Source organism: Trypanosoma cruzi, genomic scaffold (assembly GCF_000209065.1).
Source record: "Trypanosoma cruzi strain CL Brener 1047053516467 genomic scaffold, whole genome shotgun sequence".
Taxonomy (NCBI): domain Eukaryota; phylum Euglenozoa; class Kinetoplastea; order Trypanosomatida; family Trypanosomatidae; genus Trypanosoma; species Trypanosoma cruzi.
In genome coordinates, this window is record NW_001849501.1 from 163,800 (window position 1) to 176,506 (window position 12,707).

The 12,707-nt window shown below is 45.3% G+C and overlaps 6 protein-coding genes across 6 annotated transcripts, besides 13 other annotated features; all 6 read left to right on the top strand.

The window, feature by feature from the left end:
- Positions 1–388, top strand: Tc00.1047053509799.5 (hypothetical protein, conserved; the record flags this gene model as incomplete). Its single annotated transcript, XM_809111.1, has 1 exon — positions 1–388. A coding segment is annotated over one exon (388 nt), but the record flags the coding sequence as incomplete, so codon positions are not given.
- Positions 1–12,707: part of a sequence feature (heterozygous, non-Esmeraldo-like haplotype) that runs on past the window's edge.
- Positions 698–789: a sequence feature (A-rich).
- Positions 1,424–1,445: a microsatellite.
- Positions 1,954–1,984: a microsatellite.
- Positions 2,271–2,303: a microsatellite.
- Positions 3,581–5,905, top strand: Tc00.1047053509799.10 (beta-adaptin, putative; the record flags this gene model as incomplete). The annotated part of the gene is made up of 1 exon (XM_809097.1): positions 3,581–5,905. The coding sequence occupies one exon, from the start codon at positions 3,581–3,583 to the stop codon at positions 5,903–5,905; it is 2,325 nt and encodes a 774-aa protein (XP_814190.1).
- Positions 5,380–5,458: a sequence feature (GA-rich).
- Positions 6,092–6,163: a microsatellite.
- Positions 6,279–6,299: a sequence feature (GC_rich).
- Tc00.1047053509799.20 (hypothetical protein, conserved) lies at positions 6,584–7,645 on the top strand (the record flags this gene model as incomplete). The annotated part of the gene is made up of 1 exon (XM_809098.1): positions 6,584–7,645. The coding sequence occupies one exon, from the start codon at positions 6,584–6,586 to the stop codon at positions 7,643–7,645; it is 1,062 nt and encodes a 353-aa protein (XP_814191.1).
- Positions 7,868–7,923: a sequence feature (A-rich).
- Positions 8,346–8,379: a microsatellite.
- Positions 8,380–8,410: a microsatellite.
- On the top strand, positions 8,638–9,432 carry Tc00.1047053509799.30 (G-actin binding protein, putative; the record flags this gene model as incomplete). The annotated part of the gene is made up of 1 exon (XM_809099.1): positions 8,638–9,432. One exon carries the CDS (start codon positions 8,638–8,640, stop codon positions 9,430–9,432), a length of 795 nt encoding a protein of 264 aa, XP_814192.1.
- Positions 10,239–10,262: a sequence feature (AT_rich).
- Tc00.1047053509799.40 (hypothetical protein, conserved) lies at positions 10,458–11,414 on the top strand (the record flags this gene model as incomplete). The annotated part of the gene is made up of 1 exon (XM_809100.1): positions 10,458–11,414. One exon carries the CDS (start codon positions 10,458–10,460, stop codon positions 11,412–11,414), a length of 957 nt encoding a protein of 318 aa, XP_814193.1.
- Positions 11,499–11,539: a microsatellite.
- Positions 12,009–12,695, top strand: Tc00.1047053509799.50 (hypothetical protein, conserved; the record flags this gene model as incomplete). The annotated part of the gene is made up of 1 exon (XM_809101.1): positions 12,009–12,695. One exon carries the CDS (start codon positions 12,009–12,011, stop codon positions 12,693–12,695), a length of 687 nt encoding a protein of 228 aa, XP_814194.1.

Here is a 12,707-nt window from a genome sequence, read left to right on the forward strand (position 1 = left end):
GCCGATAGTCCGACTTCCCGGTGGAGAGAGTTACGCGGACGCCGTCAAGTCACGGAGCGTGAAATTGAACGGTGTCCCGGTGAGTGCTGGGAAAGTCCTTGGCTATGTGGAGTCACTGACGAACTCGACGTTGCAGGAGCAGGAGTCTGTACTCTCCTCCTGGGCGGACGATGACCAGTGCTTCTTTGACTCCATACGTATCGCGCATGAAGCAGCCAAGAAGGATGGGGTGGAGCAGCCGCAGCAGGGGAGAGATATCGACCAGAGCACCGGCAGTTTCAGGCAAAGACGGGGTAGAAGGGGATGGAGGTTCATCGGTGGCAGCGAGGGCAGCAGGAACTCCGGCAGGCGACGCAAGGGATACAACAACAACAATAATAATAACTGAAATTACCAAGCCTTTTTGATACGTCGAGCGGCATGTAACCAAAAAAAAAAAAAAACTCTCCGGTGGACGCTTAGCTTCGCTGCTTAAACGTTTTTTTTTTTGTTTTGCCCGGGGAGGCGCAGGTGCAGCGTCAGTGAGAAGGAGGCAGGGAGAAAGGTGGGGGGGAATACGAAAACAACAACAAAACTAAACGGAGACAACTTTTTAATAAAAGTGCGGTCAACAAAATAAACGAAGAAACAGTGATTTGTGTCAATGGAGGAAAAAAAAAAAAAAAGAAGAGTTGGTACTAACAGCTGTGTCTGCGTGAAAAACAAACATGCAGAGAGAGACAGAAAAAAAAAGAAAAAGTAGTCTGAAGAGAAAAAAAAAAAAAAGAAACTAAAAAAGAAATAAGTAAATGCTTATATATATATAAAGGTTTTAGTAGACACGGAAGGGATGGCTTTATATGCATACATCCGTACATATTTATTTTATACTCAGCGGCAACAACAGCTGGAAAAGGAGAAGAAACAGAAATAATTTTAATAACACAAACTCTTTGATCAAAACAGTAAAAAAAAAAAAAAAATGAGTGGGAGGAATGGCTAACAAATGTCGATTGTAGAGATTCATTTACATCAACGTTTACGGACTGCTTTTTTTCCTCCTTTCAAAGGAGGGGGAACGTCCCGTCGTTTTGTGGTACTTTATTTTGCTCCTTTTTGTGGTTGGTTTGCAATTTTCTGACTTCTGTCTTCTTTGCGGCTTTTTTCTTTGCCGTCGCTGCTCATGGCCCTCTGTTGCCGTCGTGGAGGATTTGTTGCGAACGGAGCGCACCTGGAGGAGAAAAAAAAAAGGAAGTTACGTCCAGAGGCAAAGCGGGGGGAAAAAAAGACTGCATGCAGCCAGGACCTCACCTGGGAGGGAGGAAAGTGAATTTTGGGCTTTGCTCAGGCGCACAAATTTCTGTGATTATTACAGCCTCAGCATTTATTCTATTCCTCTTTTATTGCATTTATTTTATTTTTGCTTTACATCATTTGTGCTGTTTTTGTTTGTTTGTTTGTTTGTTGTTTCTTCTTTTTTTTTTTCTTTTTTGCTGTTCAAGGCTTCCATCATCATCGCCATCATTAATTTCCATTTTTTTTTCCCCATTTTTTTTTTCTTCACGCCTGTCTGCGTGGGTGCGTGCGGGGCCTGTTTGCATTTTTGGGTTGTTGCCCGCACAAGTGTGTGGGTGCGTGTGTGTTTCTGGACATGTGGTCTGCGGTGTGTTCGTGGAGTACGCGCATCGTTTCGTTTCTTTTCCCGTAGGGTGCAGGCACACAAATTTTCACGCAGGTGGAGAGTGACGACAGAGAGAGAAGGGGGAGGGGGAACACATTACAAAAAAGGGAAAAAAGAGGGAATTCTGTCGTATTTGTTTGGTCTTTTTGATTTTGCATTTTGTTTTTACTCATTTTGTTCCCACTCAAGTTAACGATTGCAGTTGATGTATCGAGTAACGTGTTAGGGATTTTTGAGGGGAAAGGTGAATTGTGTCTCTTCTGCATCCGATTGATTTTTTATTCATAATTTTATGTTTTTTTTGTTTTGTTTTTGTTTTGTTTTCAGTTTATTTTCCCCCCTCCGCCTGTAAATATTTTTCTTTGTTTTTTTTTGTGTGTGTCATTTGTTTAGGAGTACTTTGGGGCGTTCCCTTCCCTTTTTTTTTTTTTGGGTGATTGTCGGCCGGTCTTCTTTCAGTCGCTGAGTTTTTTCAGGTGCGTAGACACATGCCACAACTACACCCGACGGGAGCCAAGCCATTGCCATTTTCCCACTTCATTTATTATCACATGTTTTTGTGTTTGTGTTGGCGGGAGCGTTTTTCTGCTTGCCGTGTGTTTTGTTGTTATTTATTTTTTTTTTTATTTTTTTTTTTCTTTTTGGCTGCCTCTAAAAAGTGAGTCAATGTGTGTGTCTTTGTGTGTTTGTGGATGAAACGGCTGACTGGAAGCGAGTAGTGTCCGAGACGATTATCAACGAGAGGAAATTGAGGGAAACAGCATGCACAAACATACACACTTGTATATAATATTATACGTGTCTGTGTGTCTGTGGGCTCATGATTGTTTCCCGCAGGAAAATTATTTTCAGGCGGTGTAGTCGCCGCCGCTCCCACCTGCAGGTGAGGGACCTTCTTTCTTTTCCCAAAGGAAGAAAGGAAGAAGAAAAGAAAAATGAACGTAGATAAACCTCTAAATAATACATATATGTATTATATGTATACATGGATATCAATGTTTGTATGCGTGTATGCGTGTTGGACTGAACGTCACAACAACAGAATAAAGGGGATTGTCTTCTCCCGAGTCTTTACATATTTTGTTTTATTTACCATTTTTATGTGCCTCAGTTTTTCACGGACGGCGTGCCGTCACGTGCGAGAATGGAAGAAATAGCGGGCCCTCAATGAAGTTTACATTCAACGACAAGCAGGAAAGAAGGAAACGAAACAACAACAGAAAAACGGAAGTGTGTGGGGCTCATGGGGCAACCCGCCGGTTTGTCCAGAATTGTTCTTTTCGGGGTTATATATTTTTCTTCTTTTTCCCTCTGCGAGCATATTTTTGTTTTGTTTGTCTGTGTGTGTGTTTGCTGCTTATTTATTTCGCGCGTGCATGCCACTCAAACGAAGGAACAAAACTGGAAGGGAATGCGCAAAACAAGACGTGCGCCAACGTAAATATCAAATGGGAAGTGCTGGCGGTGTGGGCGCGCGTCTCCCTTTTCCGTGGCTTTTATTTTTGGGTTGAGGAAGATGGTGACGATGATGAGGAGAGGGGAGGAGAGGGAAACGAAAGAGTAAAAAGGAGTGTGAAGAGGGAATGAGATGTGGATTATAAGGAGTTGGCTTCGCCCGCTGTTCTCTATGCTGGTACACATGCGTATTTACTCTTGTGTGTTGGGCTGGGGGTAACAAATGTCAATTTTCTTGAATTTCTTTTTTGTTTTTTCCTTTTGCTTCTTCAGTTGAAAGGATTCCTTTTTAGTTAGTTATTTATTTATTTTTGGTCTTCCTCTCTTCCCTTCTTTCTCGCCACCGCAGCGTCTGCAGGAGATCGATCCGGTGTCTGCTAGCGACGCGACAAGGGCGCAAGATTTTGTCTTTTAACGGTATCTACACATATATATATATATATATCTTAAATTACCGACAGGGCAATGGCCTCCATGTCTTCAAACACGCCAGTGGAGTTGCGGAGTGAAGTGAACGAGCTGCGGCAGGGTTTTAGGGATCCACAGATTGAGAAGAATCTCACTCGCAAGCGTGAACTTCTTCGAAAAGTGATTGCCCTTATGACGATGGGAGTTGACACCTCAAGTCTCTTTACGGAGATGATATTGGCGTGTGGCACGACGGATATTGTCAGCAAGAAACTTATTTACTTTTACCTCATCAGTCGCTCAGAAAACAACGCGGAGCTGGCGCTGTTAAGTATTAACACCCTCACGAAGGAATGCGGGGAGGAAAGTCCGCTGGTGCGTGGCCTCGCCTTGCGTTCACTGGCGTCGTTACGTCTACCGCAGTTATTTGTCTTTTTAATTCCTGCCGTAAAGAAGGGCTTTTCAGACGTTTCGGCTCATGTACGGAAAACCGCATGTCTTTGCGCACTAAAAGTGTTTCGTATTTCCCCAGTTGAGTTTCATAAACAGCGGTTTTTTGAGCGGATGCTGGGAATGTTGCGTGACAGCGATTCGCTGGTGTGTTGCAACGCCCTTGCCGTTCTCGTGGAGGTCTCGCGTGATGCCGAGGCCAACGGTACCACAGAAGGCGTGTTTGAAGTGACAAAGCCAATTTTATATTACTTGTTGAACAAATTGCGTAGCGTTCCCGAATGGCACCAGGCGCAGATTATTAATCTCGTCCTCCGCTACACCCCTACAAGCGAAGAGGAGATGTTTGACATTATGAATCTTCTTGAGGAACGACTTCAGAGCAACAACAGTGACTTGATCCTCAGTGCCAGTAATGTGTTTTTTTACCTCACACAAAATTACCCTGCGGTATATCGTCAAGTCTTTGACAGACTTAAACTTCCTCTTCTCTCGCTTTTATCGTCATGCTCCAAAATGGAGGTGTCCTACGTTGTGTTGTGCCATATTAAACTTCTTGTTCAGCGTGAACCACGCGTGTTTCAGGACTCATACAGGGTCTTTTATTGCCTTTACATGGAGCCTACCTATGTGAAGGCAGTGAAGATTGAAATATTGTCCATGTTGGCGACTGAAGCATCATCAACCGACATCCTTGAGGAGTTTGCAGCCTATGCGTTAGAACGTGACAAAGCCGTAAGGGGTGCGGCTATCGAAGCAATGGGAAAAGTGGCACTGCGTCTCCCTTGCACTGCACAGAAGGTGCTGCAGCACTTTTTACTTTTTCTCGAAAGTGACTCGGATCATGTCCGTGGTAAGAGCCTTGCTGTGATGCAGAATTACCTGCGCAAATACCGCGACATTGAGGTCGTGCGTCCATTTCTCGACGCTCTTGTGAGGGTCTATCACGAGATGAACTTTGTGGATGAAGATAGCCGAGTGGCGCTCGTGTGGGTCCTGGGAGAACTCGGTGAGCACATTGAGGATGCCCCGTACATTCTTGAAGTCATGTGCAATGAAAATTTACTTGCAGAACCGCCGGAATTTCGTCTGCAATTTCTCACTTCTGCCGTGAAGCTATTCTTTAAACGACCTCCCGAGATGCAGCCGGTGCTTGGAACGATGTTTAAACTACTCATCAATGATTTTTCTCATGCCGATGTGCACGACCAGGCACTGCTCTATCATCGACTTCTTCGTCAGAACCTCATGGCGGCGAACAAAATTATTTGCGGTCCAATGGCGGAGATTAAATATTTTGTGGAGGAGCAGAACGCGGCGCTGCGAGACAAACTCTTTGAGGAGTTTGACACCCTCTCTGTTGTGTACTACCAGACGAGCGACAGCTTCATGAAGCCGTCAGCAGCGGGGGGCGAAGAAGAAGATGAGGAGGAGGACGAGGATGAGGAAGAACAAAATGATGAGGAACACGCAGTAAATGAAGGAATGATGTCGATGGCTTCCGCTAGCAGAGAAGCACAAGAACCGAACGGAATGGGATTTGGATGGCAAAGACCAGTCCTTGGACTCATGGACAGTGGCTTTGAATTGTCAGAGGATCCGAGCATTGAGCCACACGAATTTCAACGTCGTTGGGGTGCATTAGGTGAAAAAGCGACATCCACATTGCAGCTGCAGCTTCAGAAGGTACCGGATACGGAGACCTTTGAGGAGGGTCTGGAAGAATGTGGCATTATTACATTGGCTTCTGGTGCTCAGGGCGACGCGCAGAAGTACTACTTGTATGCCCAGGAGGAGGGAGACGACACCACGTACTTCATGATTGAGCTTTTTTTGCACAAATCCGGTTCTGTGAACATTACAGTCAAATCCGATAATCCTCACATGCCACAGTTCCTCCTACTCGTTAAGAGAATCATGGAGCAGTTCTGAGAAGGATGTGGTCGTAGGGAATTTTCAATAGAAAAGAGAAGAGGGGGAAAAAGAAAAGGAAAAAAACAAAAACGGAGCGTGTCTCTTTGTGTGTGTGTGTGCAGGTGTGTGAATTGACCGTCATCCGCGGATATCGCAGATTTCGTTGCGGGAATGAAACTGGCTTCCCGTTCCCTTTTTTTTTCATGTTGATGTTGACTTTTTGTTGAGTTTGCTGTTTTTTAGTTGTTGTTGTGTTTTTGCTATCGTTGTTTTTGTGTGTATTTTACTGGCTACATTTCGTTCTTTTCCTCCTCACATCCTTTCTGTGGTTGGGAGGGAGAAGGAGAAGTGAGATGTGGCATGTTTTTGTCTCTATATGTCTGTTGTTAAAGCGGGGGGGGGGGGGGGGGGCTGAACTCGAGGATGAGGGTTTCTTTTTTTTTTTTTTCTCTAACTTTCTTGTGTCTTTACAGGGAGCGAAGGGAACCAAAAAATAAAAAAATAAAGTAAAAGGGAGTAAAAAGGGAGGCGGCAGAGAAATAAGAAATTGGGTTGCTTTCGTCCGGGCGACGACCGTCTGTCAGTTCAGATACACCTAAGCTGACTGCGGCAGACGTGCAAATACACCATATATATATATATATTCCTGTTAGAAAACAGCGCAGTTTTAAACGTTAGGACCTTTTTGGCGAAGAAATGGATGACAAGCAGGCATTTTTTGTTCAAAGTGAGGATGGCCGCAAGTTTAAGATGGTGATCCGTGGAGATTTAGGAAAACTGAGTGTGGGAAAGATACGGCGGTACCTCAAATCATACGGTATTCCGGATGGACAGTTACTCCTTCACGACGGTGTGGTGCTGGAGGACAGCGCGGTGGGTGGAGATTTTGGACTGAAGAACAATTCCATGTTGCAATTAGTATCTCCGCGCCGCGGTACAGTGGCGGCAGAGGTGCGCAGTAAACCGACAAGCGATCCTACCCCACACGTTTCAGGAGAGAAGCGCAGCAGCAGCACACACCGTGCGACAAGCGCAGATACGCATGCGCGTCATTCGGAGCGTCCTTCCTCGCGTCCACTTACAACGGCGACGGTAAGTCATGTAGATCCATCTAGCATGTCAGATGGCCTTTCCCAAACCAATGTGGTATCTAGTACTGCTCTTGGAAGCAAAATGAATAGTAAAAACAATGGCAAAAACATAGGCTCTTCTCTTAGCGCGACACTGGAGGTAGAAAATTCGCGGCTGCGCAATGAAGTTGATCGACTTCACCAGGAACTTTCAGAGTTGCGTGGGCGTCAGAAGTGCGGTGACGGCGGCGTGCGTACGGGACCTGTTCTTGTGGATCTTTTGCAGAATGCCAAGTCTAATCTGCAGGAGCTCAGTGAAGAATTAGGGGTTTCTTTGCAATTTGACATGAATCTCACTTGCGTTATTGGCACAGATGAACGTCACACCGTTTTGGTTACCTTTGATCACGCAACCGAGCGACTATATGTGTACTCGACTCTACTGACGCAGCTTCCTGTGGATGCCGCGGTGCGTGTTAAGCTGTATGAACTTCTGTTGGAAGGTTCTTTGCTGGGACGTGAAGTGTGCGGTGGCGGCATCGGCATGTCTTTGCAAAGCGGCATTGTGCTTCTCTCAACTTCTATTCCGTTGCGTAATTGTTCCACTTCAGCCCTCAAAGACATCATGCCATCGTTTGTGGAAACTCTGGGGCGTTGGCGGTCTCTCATCAACGAACTTCTTGATTGAATCGCGTTCCATATTTATTTGTTGTGTGCCTTTGTACGTATGTATTTACGTTTCTTCTTCTGCTTTTTTTCTTTTTGGGTATTTGTATGTGCGCGCGAAAAGTGGTTGAAGGTGGGCGACATGCTTTAGCGTATCTGCCTTTTTGTCGCAAATGGTTTTTACATTTCTGGTTCGTGGCACGATTGAACATGAGAGGAAACCAAAACACATAAAGGAGAAGACAAAAAAAAAAAAAAAAAAAAAAGAGCGTATCAAAAACAATAAAAAAAAAAACAAAAGTTGTGGCAATGGCTTGTTGTGGGTTTCCATTTTTTATTGGTTTTCGCTTTGGTTTTTTTTTTCCAGTGGGAGGGATTCTCATTTTATCCAATGTCGACAAGATGTGATCAACCTGTTGACTGGGGTGAAAAGGGCACGAAAGGGACGAGCAGCACAAACACACACGCACACACAAATTTAAAAAAAAAAGAAAAGAAAAGAAGGCAACTTATTTATTGGCATATTTCTAGAAATTTTACGAGTGTCTCCGCTGGCACGACGAATTGTGCGATGTATACATATATACACATACAAGAGGTCGATTTATTATATTTGTTGTTTTGGACATTCGCTTTTTTTTTTTTTTTTTAATCCTCATATAGACGTGTGCAACGTTGTCAGCAGCAGTCATATAGAGTTTCTCCAGTGGTTCTTTGGAGTCTTTTTTTTTTTTTTTTTGGCTTTTCTTTTGAAGCGTTTTTGTTGTTGTTGTTGTTGTTGTTTTTGCAATTTATTTAATTGGATTTTTGTTCTTGTTTTGATGAATTTCTCCTTTTTCTCTTCTGTGGCCATTTTTATAGTTGTTGTTTATTGTTTGCGTTCCTGTTGTTGTTATTTTATTATTATTATTTTTTACTGTGGCTCTTGCCGCGCTGTCGATTGTGTGTGTGTGTTGCAGCATTTCCCGCCCCACGAGTGAAGTCGTAGTCGAAGAATCGCGAGAGAAGAAAAAGATGCCAGTACCACCACCGCCACCGCCGCCACCGCCATCGAAGGCTGCTTCGGGGGAAAGGACCACGACCGTTGGCGGTGCTGCATCGGCTCTTTTTGCAGAGATTCAAAGCTGCGGTGACAACATCGCGACGCGACTGCGTCACGTGCAGGACCACGAAAAGGCGTACAAGCAGAAGATTCAGCACGGCGAAGTAGACTTCTCTGATTTTGAGGTGAAAAAGGCCGAGGCGGATGCACGGCGTCAAGAGCAAAGTAAGTTGACGGCCGCTGCTACAGTGGATGAACCGGTGCTGCAGCTGGAGGGCGATAAGCGCTGGGTTGTGAAGTACCAGAAGGGTACAAGTGCCGAGCAGAAAAAATTGACTCTTGACAAGGTGCACATGCGGCATGCCGTACAGATTTGCAACTGTGAATATGTCATGGTTGAAATTAAGGGTAAGGTGAATTCGGTTTCTGTTTTTTCCTGCAACCGAATACAGATTGTGATGGAGAGCGTGGTGTCCTCCCTTGAGGTGCTGAAGTCGGGGAACGTGGACGTGAAAGTGCACCGAGCCGTCCCAACCGCCTCTGTAGAGAAGAGCACATCGGTAAATTTATACCTTATGGAAAGGGATGAAGCGCTTCAAACGGAGATTGTTACGGCATGCAGTTCTGCAGTGAATGTCAACTTTCCCTCGGAAGAGGACGCCAGCGACATCATTGAGCGGCCTCTACCGGAGCAGTTTGTTTCCAAGATTGTGCGTGACAAAAAGGGCGGATTCAAAATTGCCACAACCCCCTGCGAGAATGTTTAGAAACGCCCGCGGATCGCAGAAGAAACATTAAGCAGGTGTGAGGAGGACACTGGAATTCCCAAAAGAAAAAAAAGGAGGATAAGGATTAGGAGAAAAACATGAAAAGGGAAAAACAAACAAGCGGAATTGAAAAAAAAAAGTTTCGAAATAACCGATGAAGACGCAAATATGTGCAAACATTCATACATCAATTCAAAGCAACAGGTCGTAGTTTTTGATTTTTTTTTTCTTACATTATTTTCTTTGGGCAAGTGACATCAGCGATGGGGCATGAAACCGAAATGCATGAAAAAAAAGAATAAGAATGTATAAAAGGAGGAAGGAGAGGAGAGGGGAGAAGGTGTCCGAGTTTTTTTTTTTTTTTTTTGTTATCAGTTGTGATATTTTTACCTCTATCAGCACTTTTGCCCGTGTTTGTTTGGTTTTATGTTGTGTTTGATTTCCTTTAGTCTGCTATTTTTGACGTTACTTATGCTTTTTGGATCCCCTGGCAACGCCGGCCACCCCATCGTGTCGCCAGGGCAAATTGCACCCTGAATTGTCGGAGGGGGGGGGGAAGTCAAAAGAAAGTCATGTTTCTCTCACGGGACTGTTATCGTGTGCACAAGACTAAGGGCATCGACCAGTGCCCGGACCAGCCGCGTCGTGCTGCTGCACTGTCGTGACGCCATGAGGTCTGACGGCACGTATTATCGCGGTGCGGGCCATTTGCTTGAAAGAAGATGAGTAAAAAAAAAAAAAATCAACAAAAGTTTTGTGTTTTTTCTTCTTGCGTTACTGCTGGCAAGGGTATGAGTGTATGCCTGTTTTTTTATTTTAATTTTTTTTTACTTTGAAGGAAATCCCGGGTATAACCCACGCTGCCGCGTCTCTCTGTGTGTGTTTGGAGGGGGGCTGCGGCGCAGGGAGAGAGGGAGGTAAAAGAAGGAAGTTTAGGACCTCTTGAGGAGGAGGAGGAGGAGAGGTGCGTTTGCACGTTTCAAGGTAGATACCGACATCGCGTGTGCGGGGAAAAATAACGAGTCATGGCATCGCTGAACACGGAGCTCGCGCTTGTGAAACGATTTCACATGCTGAGCAAAAACTACGATAATCGTCCGGTGGTTGCACGCCGCAGTACACTTCCGGCGTTGGTCCGCTTTCTAGGGAGCAAAGACAGAGAGACGCGACAGTACTCTCTCGACGCTCTATATCTCTTGGCACAACATCCCGAGAACGTGGAGCTGTTGGCGGAGGAGCGTGCGCTCGTACAGGAGGTATTTAAGGTTTACAAGGATGCCCAATACGACGATCCAGAGCTTTACGAATTGGCAAATCAACTTCTTGACCTACTAGAGCCTGCTCTGCAGGGCCGGGACCCCAGAAGGGAGGAGGCACCCAAAATGAAAGAAACGGGTTCTAGCGGCAGCAATGATCGCATGGATGACGATGCGGCGAATGAAAACTCGATAAAACGGCGTTCGCGTGCTGCGCGCGTCTTACGAGGCGTTGGATTAGATGCGATTCACACCGTTGAGCTCGATATACCCGCCCTTGACCCCCGAAATGGGGATGATCTCTCACTCGTGGAGGATATTTTTCAATCCACACGTGGTGTTTTGTCGTTTTCCATCTTTTTAGAACAGAGACGGGCGCGATTGTTTATAACATGTGAAACCCGGGCACTCCAACAGGTTCTTTCGGACGCTGGTTTTGAGTCAATTGTGGTACGGGATGAAGTGGTTAGCCAGGAAATCTTCGGTGGCGATGGAGGCAGTCACTTGAGCAGCAATCGTAGTTACTACGGCGGAGAGACTCCATCGAAGCGGCCCTCGTATCTAGAGAGTTTGACCAACACCATTTATGAAACGGCGCTGGTGTTGGCTGGCGGCGGCAGTAAAGACGACACACTCTCCGGCCGCGTGAGGCGTCAGCAGGACCGTGAGCAACGAGGGAGCTCCGCCTGGGACCATGCGAAAAAGGCATTGTCGAAATGGTGGTGATGACCAAAGGACAAAATGCGGCGGATTCGCATCGCAGGGAAAATAAGAGTGAAACAAATGGGTGAAAATAGGTGGGGAAATGAGAAAAATAAAAACAACAAAGCAAAAAAAAAAAAAAAAAGAAATGCATGAGTTTTTATGAGATGAGAGAGGGAGAAGGAGAGGGAACTGTGTTTTCTGCGTGCATGGAGATACGAGAAGCGATAAAAATGGATTACGAGGAGGTGGAGATGACACATTGCTGTAGTAGTTGGAGAAAAGTCGAACGATAAAACAAAAGGGACATTAAAGGAGTGAGGGTATCATGCCCCTAAATTTTTTCTGCTCTTCTTGCCATGACGTACGGTGTATGCAAATAAATAACTGAAGAGAAAAATTTACACCTATTGACTTTTTTTTTTCTTTTTATTTTTTATTTCTGTTACACGTAGCCATATTTGTACTTTCTTTTTTCCGCATACACGAAAGGGGGTTTAGAGCCACAACAGGGCGGTGGAGGGCCATAGGTGGTTCATCTGCTGATATCTCTTTCTTTGTCGTTTTTGGAAACGCTAAGGTTTATTAAGGCTTGTTTTCTTTCTTCACCCGACACACATGAAACAAAAAATGCGACGCAAATTTTGTGACGTTCTCTTCCCTTTATTGTTGGTGTTTCTCTTGACGACGATGGAGCCTGTGACGGCTGAGGTGTACATTCGACTTTTTCCCGGAAAAGAATTGTGCTTCAACTATGAGGGCTATCGTGACCCAGAGGATGACCCACCCACCGTGGACATCCGTCACCGTGGAATTGACCCGCGAAATGTCAACATACGCACCCGCCTGTACGCCCCAAGTGGAGCGCAGGTGACTTTGGATGAGCGCATTGACTCTTTTGGTTCCCCATCCTCACTTTTTTTTAAGGTGACAGAGACTGGCACTTATCGCTTTTGTATGCGCACACCATTGAGTCAGCCTTCGTTACGTTTTGAGATGCGCTTTCTTGGAGAAAAGGATCTTATAGATCCGATAACAACAGCAGAGGGAATGCCTGCTGTTGACAAACCAGTAGACGCTAAAGACTACGAAGCGCGGTTGAATATGTTGGATATTTGTGTGCAAGTCGCTCTTGACGAAGTTCGCATAATCGAAAACCGTCTCCACATGTTTGATGAAGTCACGCAGTCGACGTACTACATCACAGTGGGGATGCTTTTTCTCAATGTGATTCTCTCTATCGTACTGACCGTGTGGTCTGAGAAATACCTTGAGCGCTACTTTACAAAGAAGAAGAATGTCTAGTGGATGCGCAGG